This window comes from Nomascus leucogenys, chromosome X, assembly GCF_006542625.1.
Source record: "Nomascus leucogenys isolate Asia chromosome X, Asia_NLE_v1, whole genome shotgun sequence".
NCBI lineage: Eukaryota > Metazoa > Chordata > Mammalia > Primates > Hylobatidae > Nomascus > Nomascus leucogenys.
Genome location: NC_044406.1, coordinates 22,193,149 through 22,213,947, shown reverse-complemented (window position 1 = coordinate 22,213,947; position 20,799 = coordinate 22,193,149). Strand labels below are relative to the sequence as shown.

The window sequence follows — 20,799 nt, the reverse complement described above, 5'->3', positions numbered from 1 at the left end:
ATTCCTATTACTGTGGAGGGTGAGTGTGCTCACAACCCGTTCTTTACTGCTACCCTCAAAGGTATGGAGAGGTGAGCCACAGTGGAGTGTTAAGATCTCAGAAACTAGAATTAGCCTGTCTGGGTGCAAGGTCGGATTTTGCCTTTGCTAGCTAGCTAGCTATGTGACTTTGGGTGAGTAGTTTACCTGCACTTCAGTTTCCTCATCTGTAAAATAAAGAACTCAGTGAGTTGCTGTGAGGATTAAATAATGCCCCTAACCTGCTTAACACAATGCCTGGCACATGGCATGTACCCCATAAATGTCATTATTGCTATTACTCAGTTTGATTCAATCTCCCATTTCTTCCTTTGGAAAGACAGAGAATAACTGCTTGTCTTTTGGCATCAGTGTCTAATGCTAATGCTAAATATTTTTGGACTTTGACGTGGATTTTTATATTCTCCAAGAAATTACTACTGCAACACAATGTGGTAATGAAACCGTGAACTTTATTGAGAACTTTCAAGCATCATAACTTGAAGAAGTATTTCTCAATTCAGTTTATCGAAATACTTCAGCTTTCCAGCTGGATCTGGGATTATCTGTTAAAACAAAACAAAAAAAGGAAATTATTCATTTTAAAGCCAAAGTACATAATGAGTAGTCTGACATTAGTTGCCCATGCCTTGACTAAAAATTATTTTTGTATATCAGATTGTATATTTAGAAAAAAATGAGATTTGTCCTACCTACTAATTTCGGCTATTCCAAAAGACAAATATTTTTATTTTTTGTGAATAAATTAACATCTGTACTCAAGCACCCCAAAACTTACTTACAGCTCTTCTCTTGGCCACCAGGCTTTCATGGTATCTTCAGGTTTGAGCTAATTAAGTCAAACACATTTAGAGAGCATGGCTACAGATGTTAATGTACTTTTAAAATCATTTGCTGCTAAAATGATGGTATGCCACAATTATCTGAAAAGGAGGCAGGTGTTCACTAATGGCTTACTAAAGTCCAGAATACAACTTTTAAATCCCAAGCTGCAAAGTAAAAAAAAAAAAAAATAAACCCAAACTCAAATATATCAAGCACTACTGTCAATAGTTAATGAATACTGTTGTGTTCCCTCTAAGAGCATCACAGCCTTAGAAACCTGTTAGACTTAAAAAAAATTTCCAATATAATTTTACCTCACATTATGTTACTTGCTAGTTATAGGTAAAGTACATCTATCTTTATATATATAAAAATAACCTATTGTAACTTTTGTAATTGACTGATTCTGAATCAATTTCTGATGGGTTTGCAAAACAGTTTTGCCTTTGAGGTCAAAATTAATGTTACAATAGCAAACTTACTCATCTCTATGTTGATCTGATGGATCTCAAAGGGGATTTGAAATTATACATTAAAGGTACTTTGACCACTAGGTACCTTAAAGTATAAATCAGTCACGTTAGTTTACATTTGTTGATTATGAGGCTTATAGAAAGAAATATGAACCAGAAGCTGCTGGCTTAAGCAGCAGCTTAAGAAGCCTTAAAAAGCATTTCAGACACATCTTCAAGGTAGGGGGCACCTCCCCCTGGAGGTGCAGCAAAACCCTGTGACTGATGAAAACATCATCTCCAATCACAGGCATGTGCTAGGTGTCCAAGTTCCCAGAGATCAGTGAGAGCTCCCAAGAAGTACAATTTCACTCTGAAAGGTATTATAGGATGAGTACCGGACATTTCGGAAAACATGTTGACTATTTACATGATTAACTTTTGGGGGCCACAAATCTCTGATAATCTGATGAAAACTATGGATTCTCCCTCCAGAAAAATGCATACGTGTTATCACATAACTGTGGTGGTCATTCTTTTTAATTTTATTTTTGATTGACAAATAATAGTTGTATATATTTATGTGTTTGGACATTCTTTCAACAGACTCGCTATATGGAAACTACTCAAAGTATTATGATAGGCAGTATTTATTAGTGAACAACACAGCCAAAGTCCCTGCCCTTGGAGTTACATCCTAATTCTAATTTTAGGTTGTGGTAATAAATGCTTTTATAAATAGGTTGGTTGGGCCAGGTGCGGTGCCTCATGCCTGTAATCCCAGCACTTTGGGAGGCTGGGGTGGGTGGATCACTTGAGGTCAGGAGTTTGAGACCAGCCTGGCCAACATGGTGAAACCCCATCTCTACTAAAAATACAAAAATTAGCCAGGTGTGGTGGCGCACGCCTGTAATCCCAGCTACTTGGGAGGCTGAGGCTGGAGAATCGCTTGAACCTGGGAGGCAGAGGTTGCAGTGAGCCAAGATCAGGCCACTGTACTCCAACATGGGCGACAGAGTGAGACTCCATCTCAAAAAAAAAAAAAAAAAAAAAAAAAAAAAAGTTGGTCGGAGGATGTCTAGGGTGGGGATAAAGTGGTGAGGAAAGACTTCTAAGATGACATTTGAGCTGAAATGTGAGCAAAGAGAGGGAACTAGTCATGCAGACGGAGTACAGAAAGAACAGCAAGGGCAAAGGCCCTGAGGCAGGAATCAGCTTAGCACGTTCAAGGACCAGAAAGGGGCACACCTGAGGTTAGAGCGCAAATTTCTACCAGTGGTTATCTATGGCTAATGGTACTTTTCTTTGGTTTGCTAAGGAAGAAAGTCTTAGGAGTCTATATTTTTCTATTACCCAAAGATAATGATTTCTTCCTCTAATGCTCTAGTATCTTCCAATTTCCTAACTGCAGCTTGTGTAAAACTCTTGAATTTTAGAAGATAAACATGTTCTTCCTAAAAAGGTTCAAGCAAGTTTCTAAATTGTATTTTGGCAGGAGACTACTTCAGGGATTGTCTATAAATTATACAGCCTCTTGGCTGGGAGCAGTGGCTCATGCCTGTAATCCCAGCACTTTGGGAGGCCGAGGAGGGTGGATCACTTGAGGCCAGGAGTTTGAGACCAGCCTGGACAACATGGTGAAACCCTGTCTCTACCAAAAAATACAAAAATTAGCTGGGTGTGGTGGTGCAGGCTTGTAGTCCCAGCTACTTAGGGGGCTTGAGGCATGAGAATCGCATGAACTCTGGAGGCGGAGGTTGCAGTGAGCCCAGATCATGCCACTGCACTCCAGTCTGGGCGACAGAGCAAGACTCTGTCTCAAAAAAGAAAAAAAAATTATACAGCCTCCTAAATGAAAGAATATATGTGTTTCAATCTTTTCTTTCTTCATGACAAGGAGAGAATCATTATCTTCAGTATTAATTGAGCTAGATTTTCTCAAAACCTCTTACTATGCATAGAAAGATTTTGCTTGTGACTGTTTTCTTTGTCCGCAATACAGGAAGAAATTCAATACACGACCTATAAGACCTCTGAATTATTCTACCAAGTCTCCACTCTGCCCTTCTTTTTTTTTTGAATGGTGTATTTATCTGTATACTTGGCTTTAAAATTCACAGCATCACGCCCCATATTCTGCTTTCTCCGGTTTCAGCTACTCTTCCTACAGGCCAAAGGATGTCTGTACTCTGATTTCTGCTTAGCGATGTTTACTTCATTTACAAAATCAAGACAATTCTAGTAACAAGGGAAGATTATTCTAAGGTTAGCTTTTTTTTTTTTTTTTTTTTGAGACAGAGTCTTGCTGTCGCCCAGTGTGGAGTGCAGTGGCATGATCTTGGCTCACTGCAAGCTCCACCTCCCAGGTTCACACCATTCTCCTGCCTCAGCCTCCCAAGTAGCTGGGACTACAGGCACCCGCCACCACGCTCGGTTAATTTTTTTTTTTTTTTTTTTTTTTTTTTAGTAGAGACGGATTTCACCATGTTATCCAGGATGGTCTCCATCTCCTGACCTCGTGATCTGCCTGTCTCAGCCTCCCAAAGTGCTGGGATTACAGGCGTGAGCCACCACGCCTGGCCAGCATTTTTTTCTTTTTTTTTTTTTTTAACTCTAACCATCAACTTAACATAAAAAAATATATATATACTTACTGTTTCACTACCAGGTTTCCAGCCAGCAGGGCAGACTAAAAGAAACAAAAAGAGGCAGAAGACATTTTAAAAACAGAATTCAGTTACCTTCAGCAACTGACTTTTTCTGTTTCTATATGAAACTGAAGTTAATAGAATATACTAATAAGAACATTTCCAGACCACCGAGCACATGACTTCTATTAGCCTCCTATTCACACCAAGGAATTTTAGTCATGGAGCTCATCAGCAGGCAGCTCATCTATTTTCATTTTTACCAATTATGTTTAGTTACATTTAAAATATAAGAAATCAAACTGATTGCCCCTCTAATACAGTTGGAAAGTTTGGGAATCTGGTGAGCTGAAAGGCCTGGGCATGGCAAAAATTCCTCCAAATTTACATAAACTTCCAGTAAGCTTGTTTGCCATGTATCCTGCAGTACTTTGTACTGATGACATGATTCACTGTTTGTCAAAAGAGACTTTAGAATGCATCCTGACTCAGTGACATTTTTAAAAGGAATATATAATGTGTTCTATTTTAGCAAAATGATGAACTTGTAGATTACAAATGTGATACTGAATAAGCTCAGAGATTACATTACTATACTTCATCTTAGCTGAAAGGCAGAGAAGTGATCAAGGATTATTTAAAAGGCTAAATTCAATAATGCAAAGAGGCAAATGAAAACTACATCACTAAATGTTGCCAGATTGACACATTCTAAGCTTGCAGAAACATAATTTTAAAAATTGCAGTAGCAGAAACTTTTCTCTTTGAGTTTATCAAAAAGAACTATGCAAATAGTGAATATTTTTGCATCTTATTTGGTAAGCAGAATATATTAGTTTATATATATATTTGATTTTTAGTAGAGGTGAGGTTTCACTGGGTTGCCCAGGCTGGTCTTGAATTCCTGAGCTCAGGCAATCCTCCTACCTTGGCCTCCCAAAATGCTGGGATTTCATGCATGAGCCACCATGCCTGGCCTGATATTTTGTTAAAGCACTGTAAATTATAATTTGGTCTGTTAAAAAGATCTGCTAATAATTTGTAAATAATCAGAAAACTTTGGAAACATAGATTACTTTTACGATAAGAAACCAAACTAATTATGCTATCTTTCAAACTAAAAAATCAAAAGGTTAGAAGGGAGAGGTACCTTCTCCGTGTTTGTCAGTGTACTGGAATGCTTGAACCAAACGTAGTGTCTCATCCACTGATCTACCCACAGGAAGATCATTCAGAGTAATTTGTCTTAGGATTCCTTTGTCATCAATAATGAAGAGACCTCTGTAAAACAGAAGAATGGTAGAGATGAGGCCATTTCTTCTCATTTATGTATTGTGAATTCCCATACCATCCACACAGAAGGATGCTATACAGAACAAACACACTACCTACCTACTCCAATGGTATACACACATACACACACACACGTGTGCACATCCCTCCCTCAATCTAATGTATAATTTGGAATTATCACTGTAAAACTGCAGCTTTAAAAATTTGTTTTTGGCTAAGAAATGTACCAGAGTATTTATAGTTGTTGAAGATAATCTGACCTTTAAAAACTATGTGCATATGTGCATGTATTATTTTGAAAATAAATAATAAATTTTTAATTTGTTTTCAAACAGGATCTCACTCTGTTGCCCAGGCTGAAGTGCAGTGGCATGATCTCGGCTCACTGCAGCCTCAACCTCTTGGGCTCAAGTGATCCTCTCGCCACAGCCTACTGAGTAGCTGGGACTACAGGTGTGTGCCACCACGCCCGGCTAATTTTTGTATTTTTTGTAGAAACAGGGTTTCGCCATGTTGCCCAGGCTAGTCTCAAACTGCTGGACTCGAGCAATCTACCTGCCTCGGCCTCCCAAAATGCTGGGATTACAGGCGTGAGCCACCATGCCCGGCCTTAAAAAAAATTTTAAAAAGAAACTATTGGCTCAGGTCAAATAATATAGCTAACATTAAATAATTTTACTTGGTTAATGTTCAAATGATTCCACATTTTAAAACTGCCTCAGTCTTTTTTGGGGCATATTTACTCTTGGAAATTAACTTAGTAACAGACTTTATGAAAGCAGAAAACATTAAAGACTTAGCAAGTACAAAAGAGGGGAAACTACTGGTAGCAATACATAATACAATACAATGAACCTTGAGAACATTATGCTGCGTGAAAGAGGCTAGTCATAAAAGCACATATTGTAGGATTCCATTTATATGAAATGTCCAGAATAGGCAACTATAGAGACAAAGTAGATTTGTGGTTGCCTAAAGCCAGGGGAAGTGGGTTAGGGGAAACAGGGAGTGACTGCTAACGGGTATGGGGTTTTTTAGAGTATGAAAACATTCTAAAATTGTGGTGATGGTTGTACAACTCTGTGAATACACAAAAACCACTGAAATGTATTCTTTATTTTTAATTTTAATTTTTTTTTTAGAGACAGGGTCTCACTCTTGTTACCCAGGCTAGAGTGCAGTGGTGTGATCATAGATCATTGCAACCTTGAAGTTCCAGGCTCTAGCGATCCTCTTATCTCAGCCTCTTGAGTAGGCTGGGACTATAGGAATGCTCCACCACAACGGGCTAATTTAACAAAAAAAATTTATTTATTTTTTTGTAGAAGACAAGGGTCTTGTTATGTTGTCCAGGCTAGTCTCAAACTCCTGGGCTCAAGGGATCCTCCTGCCTAGGTCTCCCAAAGTGCTGGGATTACAGGCATGAACCACCATGCCCAGCTGAATTGTATTCTTTAACTGGGTATTGTATTATATGTGAACTATATTCCAATGAAGTTGTTATAAAAAACACAGGATTATAAAATACTGACACTTTCACATAAAACATTCAAGAAAAACTATTGGCACTACAAAGCAAATCAGCAATACAACCAAATTACAACTGTTTCACACTAAAATTGCCCCCTTTTCAAATAATTCTATTAATGTTTGTTAGCTCAAGTAACCCAGTGAGAGCGTCTGGGTAAAATATTTCCTTAACTTTTCCTACTCCAAAGACACAGGTTTGCTAAGTAGTATGACACTTGTATTTAGAAAAAAAACATTACTGGAGTCAGGTTGGAAAAAAGGAAAAAGAAATGGACAAGGAGTTGGGGCACCTGGATTTAAGTCTGGGCTCTGCAATTGAATTATTATATAACTTTGGCTAAGATCACGGAACTCTATGAATCTGTCTCTTTTATCTGTAAGATGACAGGGTGGGTGAAAGACCTCTAAATAATCTTCCAGCTCTAAAAGTCTATGATGCTAACATAGTTTAAGCAGGGTAATATAAACTAACAGTTTAAATTTAGTAGTTTAAAGACTAATAGAACAAAGTAATATTTTTCTTTTTTGAGACGGAGTCTTGCTCTGTTGCCAGGCTGGAGTGCGGTGGCGTGATCTTGGCTCACTGCAAGCTCCGCCTCCCGGGTTCAAACGATTCTCCTGCCTCAGCCTCCCAAGTAGCTGGGACTACAGGCGTGTGCCACTATGCCCAGCTAATTTTTGTATTTTTTAGTAAAGATGGGGTTTTACCATGTTGGTTGGCCAGGATAGTCTCGATATCTTGACATCATGATCCGCCCCCCTCGGCCTCCCAAAGTGCTGGGATTACAGGCGTGAGCCACCATGCCCAGCCAATTATTATTATTATTTTTTTCACTCTGTCACCCAGGCCAGAGTGCAGTGGCATGATCTGGGCTCACTGAAACCTCCGCCTCCCAGGTTCAAGCAATTCTCCCACCTCAGCCTCCCAAGTAGCTGGGACTACAGGCATATGCCACAATGCCCGGGTAATTTTTGCATTTTTTGGTAGAGATAGACTTTCACTATGTTGGCCAGGCTGGTCTCAAACTCCTGACCTCAAGTAATCTGCCCACCGTGGCCTCCCAAAGTGCCAGGATTGCACGCTTGAGCTACCGTGCCTGGCCTCAAAATTATATTTCTTGATCAAAATTTGTTCTTCTATTCATAAATAACATCTATCTCAAGGAGGATTATAAACATGCTTGGGTTTGTCATAATATAAAACCACTGAAAGGTACCTAAGAGTGTGGCCTGAGTCCTCTAGGTATACACCATAGTCCTTTGAGATCTGATGGGTCAAATCTGAAAGAAGTGGAATCCTTATTGGCCCAAGTCCTCCTTGTCTTCGAGGGGTATTAATCCTGTAACAAACAGAATGCTCACCTCTCAGAGCTAAGTAAATGGCATATATTAAAACAGCACTCTTTCTCTATACATGCACATGCACACACATGAAATACACACATTCTTTCACTAACAAAAACAGGCTAATATACTTTCCATTTTCTTGCTTTTCCCATTTAATATATTCCTATCCTTTAAACATTAAAAAATATATATACACAACACACTTTTATTTTATGTTTTTGAGATGGGGTCTTGCTCTGTCTCCCAGGCTGCAGGGCAGTGATGTGATCATAGTTCAGTGTAGCCTAAAACTTCTAGGCTCAAGCGATCCTCTTGCCTCAGCCTCCTGAGAAGCTGGGACTACAGGTGTGCACCATCACACTGGGCTAATGTTTTAAACACTTTTTTGTAGAGATGGGGTGTGGCTTTGTTACCCAGGCTGGTCTCGAACTCCTCACTTCAAGCAATCCTCCTGCTTCACCCTCCCAAAGTGCTGGGATTATAGCCGTGAGCCATTGTGCTCAGCCTACAACGCATTTTTGTTTTTTCTGAGACGGAGTCTTGCTCTGTCGCCCAGGCTGGAGTGCAGCGGCGTGATCTCGGTTCACTGCAACCTCTGCCTCCCAGGTTCAAGCGATTCTCCTGCCTCAGCCTCCCAAGTAGCTGGGATTACAGGCGTGTGCCACCACACCTGGCTGATTTTTGTATTTTTAGTAGAGTCAGGGATTTACCATGTTGGCCAGGCTGGTCTCGAACTCCTGACCTCAGGTGATCCACCCGGCTTGGCCTCCCAAAGTGCTGGGATTTCTGGCGTGAGCCACCGCGCCTGGCCTATAACACATTTTAAATGTATGGATACACAGATACTCCTTGACTTAAGATGGGGTTTTTTTTTTTTTTTTTTTTTTTGAGATGGAGTCTTGGTCTGTCACCCAGGCTGGAGTGCAATGGCATGATCTTGGCTTACTGCAACCTCTGCCTCCCAGGTTCAAGTGATTCTCCTGCCTCAACCTTGTAAGTAGCTGGGATTACAGACACCCAGCACCACGCCCAACTAATTTTGTATTTTTAATAGAGACGGGGTTTCACCATGTTGGCCAGTCTGGTCTCAAACTCTTGACCTCAGGTGATCCGCCCACCTCGGCCTCCCAAAGTGCTGGGATTACAGGCCACTGTGCCCGGCCGGGGCTGTGTCTTGATAAACACATTATAAATTGAAAATATCATTAGCTAAAAATGTATTTACTATCCCATAAACCAACTGTAAAGTTGAAGAATTATACATCGAACCACCTTTTTTTTTGCTTTATAAACACTGCTGAAAGCATCCTTTTATTCTTACTTTTATACACTTGTCTAATTGATTTCTGAAAGTGAAACTGATAGATCAAAAGATATGCAGTATCATAAGCATAACCTTAGTAGTGTGATCATAAGATAAAGCCTTGAACAGACAGGCAGGATACAAATGGATGACATTTTAATATTCTGAGAGACAAAGAAATGCAAAGTCCACTTGAAGCAGTGAAGGAAGTTAGTTATAATATCAGATGCATCAGTCTTCACTACAGGTTGAGTACCCCTTATCGGAAGTGCTTGGGACCAGAAGTGTTCTGGATTTAGGATTTTTTCCGATTTTGGTATATCTGCATACTTACTGGTTGAACATCCCTAATCTGAACTCTGAAATGCTTCACTGAGCATTTCCTTTGAGCATCATGTCAGCACTCAAAAAATTTTGAATTTTGGAACACTGTGGATTTCAGATTAGGGATGCTCAATCTGTATTCTGTAACTTGAAACCAGGAGACATGGGCTGATGCTCTAACAGGAGGGTACTGACACAGCAGATAGAAAACAAAACGACACTGCTCTAGATATCTGGAGCCCCAGTTCTGACACCCAAGTAGAAATCTCTGGTTGATGTGAACCCTATCAGGCTGAGAATGTATCCCCAAATTTCCTTGGGAAAGCAATCCCAAATTATTTGGGATGACATAACTTTTTCCTTAGTGGATATGTATTTTAATCCTCGGAAGATTTAGAATTACTACAGAAGTGATGAAGCACAGCCCGGGCAACATGGCAAGACTCCATCTCTACAAAAATAAAAATTAAAATAGGTATGGTGGTGCAAGCTTGCAGTCCCAACTATTTGGGGAGGTAGAAGGATTGTTGGAGCCCAGGAGTTCAAGGCTGCAGGGAGCTATGATTGACTGTGCCACTGTACTCCAGCCTGGGCAACATAGTAAGACCCTGTCTTTCTTTTTTTTAAAGGAAATGATGAAGCAAATTAAGCCTATATTTTAATTTTTTTTTTTTTTTTGAGACAGGATCTCACTCTGTTGCCTAGGCTGGAGTGCAGTGGTATGATCTTGGCTCACTACAGCCTCGACCACCTAGGCTCAGGTGATCCTTCCATCTCAGGCTCCCGAGTAGTTGGGACCACAGGCATGCACCACCAGACCTGGCTAATATTTTTTATTTTTTGTATAGATGGGGTCTCACTATGTTGCCCAGGCTGGTCTTGAACTCCTGGGTTGAAGTGATTCTCCTGCTTTGACCTCCCAAAGTGCTGGGATTATAGGTGTGAGCCACCATGCCAGGCTATTTTAATATTTTTATATTGGCCAGGCACGGTGGCTCAAGCCTGTAATCCCAGCACTTTGGGAGGCTGAGGCGGGCGGATCACGAGGTCAGGAGATTGAGACCATCCTGGCTAACACGGTGAAACCCCGTCTCTACTAAAAATACAAAAAATTAGCTGGGCGTGTTGGCGGCCGCCTGTAGTCCCAGCTACTCGGGAGGCTGAGGCAGGAGAATGGCGTGAACCCGGGAGGCGGAGCTTGCAGTGAGCCGAGATCGCGCCACTGCACTCCAGCCTGGGGGACAGAGCAAGACTCTGTCTCAAAAAAAAAAGAAAAATTTATATTAAGAAATAATCAGTACATATTTATATGTTATTTATAATGTTTAAGAGAATTTGGCAAATTAGAACTACTTAAGTATTTGGGAAGGTTTGTCTAAAAATTGAGATACTTAAGGAATTCAAATATATTAAATATATAACTGCATTTAAAAATACTTTTGGGAATTAATTTCTTAGGGAAATGTAATTAAATTGTAGCTCACCAAGCAATGAAAATTTGTTATACACACACACAGATTATAAATGAAAAAAAGCTCGTGTTTTAAATTTGTAACTTTAATAAATTGAATCTTATGTTTTAAAATCAAAATAGTTCTGAATCTTTTTTTTTTTCTTTTTTTGAGATGGAGTTTCACTCTTGTTGCCCAGGCTGGAGTGCAATGGCGTGACCTCGGCTCACTGCAACCTCCACCTCCTGGGTTCAAGTGATTCTCCTGTCTCAGCCTCCTGAGTTGCTGGGATTACAGGCACCTGCTACCACGCCTAGCTAATTTTGTCTTTTTAGTAGAGACGGGGTTTCTCCATGTTGGTCAGGCTGGTCTCAAACTCCCAACATCAGGTGATCTGCCTGCCTCGGCCTCCCAAAGTGCTGGGATTACAGGCGTGAGCCACTGTGCCCGGCCCAATTCTGAATGGTCTTTATTGTGCACAAAGTTTTCTGCACAAGACTGTGGACACTATAAAAACTCATGTTAACATGTAAATTTCCAATTTTGAGACATATTGCCCAACTGCTCTCCAGAAATGCTAAACAGCTGTGTGTGAGTGCCGTTTCTTCAATTTTTGTCCACAGTAGATACATTTTTTCAATCTTTTAAATCTTGGCCAACCAGACAGGGAAAATTGGCATCTCTTGTCATTTTAATTTGCAATTTTTTACAATGAATTTAGGTAGAACATCTTTTTATGATTAATGAATTTTTAAACATTTTTTAAAACTAATTTTTAAAAAGTATTGTTTCTTGAAAATTGTAAAAGCTGAGTTTGACTATATAACTGTGTAACAGAGAAATGGCATATTTTAAAGATTTTTTTCCTCCAGATTATGGTAACCCAATTTATTATAATAAAGTAATCATATAATTCAGTGGTTTTCGCTATAGAAATCACATCTATTGCATTTAACTTTTCCCCTTATTTTGAAATGTCCTATAAAATCCTTAAGCATTTTTACTATAGCAGCTGATATTACTCTTCTCTCTTTTTTTAACCCGGAAAATGTGTAGATGCATGTATTACTCTTAGATAAATCTATTCCTGAATTGTCTGATAAATGACTATATTCTTATTATGTCAAGAGTTATCTGCCCATGCTTTAACAGTAAATCCATTCTTTTTTTTTCTACAAATGTAAGTGTAAGATACTGACCAGGCCAAATGGGTAAACTGGGAATCAACAGAGCATGCTACCACTTCAGTATTTATAGATCTGAATTCTTCAAGTCTATCGCCAAAAGCGATAATTTCAGTTGGACACACAAATGTGCTGAAAGGTAAAAAAAAAAAAAAAAAAAAAAAAAAATTCAGTATTCTCCAAATAAGCATATACCTAAACTTTCAAACGACAATTTTTACAAATACCTTTAATAATAAAAATGCACATTAAGAACAATTTTTGAACCTTTTCAAAATGGAGTAGTCTAAAAGACTGTCATTTAATCAAATATTTAAGAAACAAACATATTACAGTTCCCAACTACATCTCAATAAACTTTCTTATTACAACTTAATAGATCAGTAGTCAACCAGTGTTCCCCTCTCCCTTATAGCAATAGCCACCCCCTATTTTATTACTTTTATTTAATACCTTTTATTTATATAGTACTTTATAGCTTTCAAAGGATCTACACAAATTTTACATCATTTCACTATTTTTTTTATATTCCTATACCAACCCTATGAACTAGATGCATCTATCTGTATTTTGGAGAGGAGGCAATGTTTTCCAGTACCCCCACCCCTCCTTTCTTGATAAGGTCCTCTTCCACCTTGTCTACCAGTCCTGGGCAGCCAGGGATTTTATACCTTAATACCCTCATGTTGTCAGGCCATGTTTAGAGAATATTACTAGGGTGGCATTTTTTCAAATCGTGGTAGAGACTCCTTAAATCAACTGAGTTCTAAACAACATTTTTAAAAAGTGAAATCGAATAGAAAATAGGAGACTCTATCATACATAGTAAGGGTAAATTATAAAACACATATTTGTATATACAAATACATATATATGTTTGTCTTCAACAGTGATATTCAAAATATTTAACAATCTTAACTCAAAGCTGGCTTTAGTTCTGGAGGTTTCTGAAAGGGATCAGGCAGGAGGACTAACTAGTTGGGGAGGGAAGGGAAGTGGCTATTTACCACATGATATGAGGGTTTTTCAGTATTTTAAGGAGCATGGCTGTGCTGGTGCATCCAGATGGAATGTTACCGTATATATATGTGCCTGTGTACTGGCTGACAATGAAAAATGTATTTCCTACTGTGAGACATGGTCAAGAAAGTTTGAAAAACATAGACTTAGTTAGGGTACAAGTTCCTACCAGAGACCAATACAGGATTTTAACATGTTTCAGTTGTTCAGGTATAGCACTGTCATGTCCAAGTAGACAGTTCTAATCTCGGATGATGTCCCTGGAAACCTGGGCTAGAAAATGTATTTTTAATATTTTCTAAAGGGTAGGAATGGTCAACCTCAGCCTTCCTTTATTTTTTTTTTGTGGCAGGGTCTCGCTCTGTCGCCCAGGCTGGAGTGCAGTGGCGCGATCTCAGCTCACTGCAACCTCCCCCTCCCAGGTTCAAGCAATTCTCCTGCCTCAGCCTGCTGAGTAACTGGGACTACAAGCGCCCACCACCACGCCCGGGTAATTTTGTTTGTATTTTCAGTAGAGACGGGGTTTCACCTTGTTGGCCAGGCTGGTCCAGAACTCCTGACCTCAGGTGATCCGCCCATGTTGGCCTCCCAAAGTGCTGGGATTACAGGCGTGAGCCTCTGCCTTTCTTCTTATTTCAAGGAATGCTACCTAGAGATACATTTGACCAACTTCTTAGTGAAGACAGAAAAAGTTTTGGCAGGAAACTGAAGGGTTACGTTTGTAACTTTCCTCCTTGTAGACTGTGGCAAATGCCCCAGAATTCTTCCTTCTCTAACCAGCATTACATGAAAACAGGAAGAGGCTATCTTAGCTCCTTGTCCCAGAAGACCATTGCTAACAACATGCTCCAATTAACTATCTCTTACCCATTATGGAGTTATGAATAACAATAGAGAAACACAGAACATATTTTTCTGCTACATTAGACTAATTTCCAAATTCAGGGTGTTAGTCGTATATATTTAACATACATGTTAACCTTCTGGTTTTATAACAACATGAATTTAGAAGGCCTGTAATTTTTTATGTCTACTGAAATTTCTACTTCTGGTTTCTGTTAGAAATTAAGCTATATTTAAAATCAAGTCACAATATGAGTTGATCAGAAAGAAGCAAGTTCTTATAATTTAAAAGATTATATATTATGCAGACTCATAACTTTAGTCTCAATGTAATAATTTTCATGAGAATTCTTCCTATGTGGCTTAGAGCGGGGGTTGGCAAATAAGTCAATAGGCCAAATCCAGCAGAAAAAATTTGTTAATCCCTGGCCTAGAAACAACCTATAGAAATGAGTGTAAGTATACCCTCCCTGCAAGTTTACATTTGATCTATGTAGTTCCAGATTAGTCCTAATGGAAAAAGGCACAGTGGCAAAGATAGAGGAGGAAACTTCTAGTTACTTGTTGTAACCAAAAAGTAAGTTCCAAGAGAATAAAAGATAAAAATTGACATAACTCTTTTTGGTCTCTTCTCACTTTCATGAGTTTTGAAAAACATTCAAAATAGTGTTTTTCAAAATAAAATTAAATCCTCAATGTGAATAAAGCTGTAAGAGTATTTACTTTTAGTCAACTTTCTGACCATATACAAAAACGTTCACTGTCACAGAGTTAAAGAAAGACGAGAAACCCCACAATAACCATAACATATACACAGGTGTTATTCCTTATTCCTTAAGCAGTATATAATATTTTCAGCAAAATGTTCAAATCCCAGAAAAGCAACAGATGCAGCAAACAAAAATGGAAAAACCACAGTTACATGGTATCAGTAGAGAAAATGGCTTAATTTTCTTTTTCTTTTTTTTTTTTTGAGATGGAGTCTCACTGTCTGCCAGGCTGGAGTGCAGTGGCACTATCTCGGCTTACCGCAACCTCCGCCTCCAGGGTTCAAGCAATTCTCCTGCCTCAGCCTCCCGAGTAGCTGGGACTACAGGGGAGTACCACCACGCCCAGCTAATTTTTGTATTTTTAGTAGAGATGGGGTTTTACCATGTTGGCCAGGATGGTCTCGATCTCTTGACCTTGTGATCCACCTGCCTTGGCCTCCCAAAGTGCTGGGATTACAGAATTAATTTTCTAATCAAGAGAGATACAGTAAAAAGAATTACGGCATAGGTCTTGCTATTAAATGCTTTCTAATATATTATCAGTCCATTTTCTTGCCTTAGTAGGTATGGCTTAATGAATATATTGTAGCTTTCCTCTAGTGATTCCATTATAACATAATCATGTAGACATAAGTATTGAGGTCGGTGTGTTATGACTCTGAAATATATGGTAGATGTTACCTTTTTAAATACATTTCGTTACTTCAGCTTGCCTTTTTAAAAACCAAGAGCTCAACAAAATAATTTGTTTGATATTCCTGAAAAATAATTGATAAAGACTGAGATTTTACTAGCTATTTACATGTATTACTTACAAATCAAGTGGGTAGAAGAAAAAAACCAAGTATTTCCCACGATAATCAGTTAACTTCAGCTCCTTAAATTCTCCATCGATCACAGCTGTTCCTTCCCAGTAGGGCGCTGGCTTGGAAACTAAGAAAGAAAAACACATGATGTTCTGTAACACTGAGAAAAGTTGGTGGAATGGTAGAAGGACATCTTTAGAAAATCACTAAAAATCAGGGCTACCTTTGATCTCTTTGGCAGTCTGGTGTTTACAGACTTCTTAAAAGAGTGTTATTGAATGCAAAAAGGAAAATACATAGAATTACAAAAGAAACCAATTGTATTTAAATGCAATTATCGAAATATTTAAAAAAATTGGTGATATCATAATACACGTGCTCTATAACACTTCAAAACTGCAAGATCTAGTTGTGATCTGACAACTACCTAAGATAACGATGAATGAAAATGGTGTTTCAGGATACCTGTGATAACCATAATGTAGCAAGAAAGTAACTGTGATTCTCTTGGTGAAAGATACAAGCAAGTACTGCTGAAGGTAGTGTAGTTTGTTGCTGACATTCATAATAGAAGGAAACAGTAAATGTCAGATGGGGGTTAGTGAAAATAAATACTTTTTTCCCCTATTCATGCTCACAGACCCCTTAAATTCTACCCTGCACTAAACCCTCCTGGATACTTCACCATAGCCCCGCTTCAAGTTGTCAACTTCCTACATTTCAAATAATTAGATTTTCCTTCCCCTAATGGCAGTCTTCCAGATGTACTAGTTCGTCCAGCTTCTGACATACACATGGAGGACCTGCTGCAGATGAGGCTACACAAAATGAGGAGCGAATGTACAAATATGTCAGGCCACAAGTGTAAAATCCCAGACCATGGGATCATTTTCCTAGAGGGCTTTGAAAGAAGACTCCCTTGAACAGGTTTCAAGTGACCCAATGGAAACTGAACAGTTCATGCTGGTCTCTTGTAAGGGTGTACAGTAATTTTAGCCAACACACTTAGATAATAATGCACCTTCATGCTCTGTTAACACATTCAGATAGCACTTATACTTTCAGACCCCTTACAAACACTGAAGTCAATACTTGCTTCTAAGTTTGGCTAAGGGTCCTAGAAAGTAAGGCTTATACTTCTGTGTAACAGCCACCATTTATGAGTCACTCCGAAATAGAGACAAACAACATGAATTTCTCTTAAAAATTAATATATAACATGATTACTTATCTTGAGCCAGCATCCTACCTCATATATATAATCCTGATCTGATTAGGTAAAGGCCAGGAGGGAGAAATAGACAGCAGAAAGGTATTCAATTATATATACTTTAAATAAATTACTTAAAATGCTACTCAAGTGAGAGGTTATAATAATTGTAATGATCTATTACAATGACACACCTTAATGATTTTAGCATACTGGGAAAACCATATTTGAAAAATAAATTTTGTTCTGAAAATTGATTTTGGAAATATTTAGTTAAGAATGGTAGTTACTTTGCTAAGATCTATAAATGGAATTCCCAAAGCAATCCCTTGCATTTATTAAAAAAACAAAAATTGTCTTAAATATAAATTATGTAATTAACATAAGGATTCTGGTAAATGCAGAGAAGTACAAAGAATACTTAAATCCTCTCTCTCCATAACTCCCATCAACTACTGTTAACATTCTGATGTCTTTCTAGTCTTATTTTTTTTAATTTTAGTTATTTATTTTTTTTTTTTTGAGAGAGTCTCAGTCTGTCGCCCAGGCTGGAGTGCAGTGGTGTGATCTGGGCTCACTGCAACTTCCGCCTCCTGGGTTCAAGGGATTCTCTTGCCTCAGCCTGCCCAGTAGCTGGGATTACAGGTATGCGCCATCACACCCGGCTAATTTTTGTATTTTTAGTAGAGACAGGGTTTCACCATGTTGGCCAGTCTGGTCTCGAACTCCCAACCTCAGGTGATCGGCCGGCCTCGGCCTCCCAAAGTGCTGAAATTATAGACATGAGCCACCGCGCCTGGCCTTTCTGTTCTTTTTTAAACACAAATTTGCCACGTGTTTGCATCCCCACCTTTTTTTTCTCCTTAAAGGAAACAGTAAATTAATTATGAACAGTTTTTGATATTACTAAAAATTATTTGAAAATATGGCCTTCATGGCTCCATAATAGTCTTTACTAACAAAAGTCTTTGTATCTTTAATTCTAGATAAGCCTACATGTGACAGAGAAATGTAGTAAACAACTAAAATGTTAAGTTTTGCTGGTAAAGGGAAAGCTTTGAAGTATATTTGTTTCCTATGGAAAATATATGTAATGTAAGTAAACACTTAACTGGCTGACATATCTAAAATACTTTCCCAGGCAAGTAAAACCAGTGGGACTTGGAAATACTGATTTTAAAATTTAAGACTGGTTTTCTTAAAAATCTCAAAGTAGGCCGAGCGCAGTGGCTCACACCTGTAATCTCAGCACTTTGGGAGGCCGAGGCAGGCGGATCATGAGGTCAGGAGTTCCAGACCAGCCTGGCCAATATAGTGAAACCCCGTCTCTACGAAAAATACAAAAATTAGCCGGGTGTGGTGGCGCGCGCCTGTAGTCCCAGCTACTTGGGAGGCTGAGGCAGAAGAATCGCTTGAACCCGGGCGGTGGAGGTTGCAGTGAGCCGAGATCGTGCAACCGTACTCCAGCCTGGGTGCCTGGGTGACAGAGCGAGACTTCGTCTCAAAAAAAAAAAAAAAAAAAAAAAGTCCCAAAGTAGTTTACTGAAAGTACTTACTTTCAGTAAGTAAGAACTGTAAATGTTTAAGAGGACAAAACAGTTTTTCTCATTTATCACTCCCAACCCACCGTAAGTCATAACAACATTCCATTTAACTCTAGGGATTCAGAATTGTGAAGCATTACTTTTTTCACTGAATACTGGCATGGAACATGCTGTAACTGAACCATAAAAGCCAACTACACACCTACAGAATGTCAAATGATCTGCAGGAAAAGCAGGTTACTGAATAGCAAGCAAGAGACAGCCTTTATCTATAGCCACTGTTCACTTTTGGTTAATTTTAACATCCAGATGTAGCAGGTCACAACTTTCACAGTATCTACTTCGTCTGACGTGTCATTCCTGAAAGTGGCCATTAGCTTTGTACACTGGACAGAAATGCAAATAATCAAAAACCAAATTGGCAGGACACAAATTTGCCACGAGGTTTATCATCAACCCAAATGCATACTTCTAACCTCCTTTTCCCCCATTTCCCTCAAAAGTACACTCTGTAATAGATTCTTCATGTCTGAGAAACGTAAGGAATATCCATTAACTACACAGGCTTTGGGGAAGGTGGCTTTTAGTAATAATCTTTGTAAGATGCAAACAAAAAGGAAGAAAAACGAAATGTTTGACCTCCCGAGCACTGTGTTTAGCAACCTTTCTGTTTAATCAAACTTTTTGTGAATCATTATTCAACCTATCAATGTCTTCCTTCGCTGAAATAGTACCTGAAAAAGACGGGATGTGCTGAAGGCACTTTGAGATGTTTCAGGAACTGTTTCAGTTTGCCCAACATCCTCGATGCAAACTCGGGACTAGGGCCACCCACTTTCCCTCAGCTGCGGCTTTTGGGGTAACCACTACCTCTTCTAAAATCTGATCAGTGGAAACCATACCTTTCCTCACAGCTAGAACTCCCCTTTATTCCCCTCCCCGCCCTCCTAGGAGAGAACCAGGCCCGCCCAGGGCCCGGAGGCAGCCCAGGGGGTGCCGCCCAAGCACAGACTCTGGGGGTGTAACCGGGGTACACGTGTCTCCGGAGTCTCCCCTCCCACCCTTTGGCGGGACACCACCTACTCTTCGCTTTGCTTAGGTGCAGGGAGTGGTCGGCGACCGATACCCGGGATGCCTCTCCCGGGTACACTTGTCCACCCGCGTAGAAGTGGCACTCCTCTTCGCGGGTCCGGGGCCTCTCCTCTGTCTCCCAGCCCTGCACAGCTCCAGCCGGCAGCAGGAACAGCAGTAGCGGCAGCAGAAGCAGCCTTCGGTGCTGGCCGTGGCCCGGACTTGTCGCGGCTAGCAGCGGCAGCACCTCCATGACCACGCGAGCGCAGAAACACGTCCCTTGGCGCGAGCGCGGCTTCTCCCGCCGCCAGGGAGCTACAACCGCGTGCACGACGCCCGCGCGAGCCGGGGCGCCGCCTCGCGAGACCTGCTCCGCCCCCTCCCCCCTTCTGCTCCCCGCCCCGCCACGTGGGCGCCGGCCGCGCCTCCCCCATCCCAAGCCTGCATTTGCGCCTGCGTTCCGCGGCGGACCAGGACCTGGAGCGTTGCCCAACTCTGCGACGGCAGTGGCAAGGTCTCCTGACCTCCGTGGTGTTTTAGACATCCTTCCACGTCCATCTCTTCCACAAAGCCTCACCACTGCACAGAAGCCCCTCACAAGCGGAATATAACCTATATGCTTGTGAATGGCTTGCATTTTATACTTCTAACAAGCTTTTTAACAGTCACTTAACATTTTAAAAAATTATATTTACTTGACAAATCATAATTGTATACATTCGTGGGATGCAATGTGATATTTTGAAATATGTATCCAATGTGGGATGATTACATCACATTAATTAACTTATCCATCGCCTTGTTTACCTATGACTTTTATGGTAAGACATTTCAAATTTACTCTTATTCATTTTGAAATATACATTATTATTGACTGTATTTACCCTGCTGCTTACCAGAGGCTGGGAAGTAGGGAAGGCGAGGAGAGAGGGAAGGAATGGGGAGTTAGTTGTTGGTCAGAGGTTACCAAGTTCCAGATAGGCAGGAATAAATTTCAAGATCTAATAGACATTTACTCATTTTTTTTCTTGAAGTGATTTGTGTGAACGGTGCCATGATCTGCACTACTTGCAGCTCTTTTAAGTCCTGGAAAAACTTAGAGAGGATAGGTCTAACCATTTACTTTCCTCCAGCAGGCA

The 20,799-nt window shown here is 39.9% G+C and overlaps 1 protein-coding gene across 1 annotated transcript; it reads right to left on the bottom strand.

The window, feature by feature from the left end:
- Positions 1-471: 471 nt before the first annotated feature.
- On the bottom strand, positions 472-20,026 carry PRDX4 (peroxiredoxin 4). Its single transcript, XM_003261149.4, has 7 exons — positions 19,673-20,026; positions 15,845-15,962; positions 12,412-12,528; positions 8,005-8,127; positions 5,115-5,245; positions 3,971-4,005; positions 472-584 (listed from the first exon to the last, which is right to left on the bottom strand). The coding sequence occupies exons 1-7, from the start codon at positions 19,911-19,913 to the stop codon at positions 534-536; spliced, it is 816 nt and encodes a 271-aa protein (XP_003261197.2). The 5' UTR covers positions 19,914-20,026; the 3' UTR covers positions 472-533.
- Positions 20,027-20,799: the final 773 nt, after the last annotated feature.

Coding starts and splice junctions, on each gene's coding strand:
- PRDX4 (XM_003261149.4), bottom strand. CDS start 19,913: ATGGAGGTGCTGCCGCTGCTAGCCGCGACAAGTCCGGGCCACGGCCAG. Junction 15,963..19,672: donor GCACCTAAGCAAAGCGAAGA/GTAGGTGGTGTC, acceptor TTTCTTTCTTAG/TTTCCAAGCCAGCGCCCTAC. Junction 585..3,970: donor GGAAACCTGGTAGTGAAACA/GTAAGTATATAT, acceptor TTGTTTTAACAG/ATAATCCCAGATCCAGCTGG.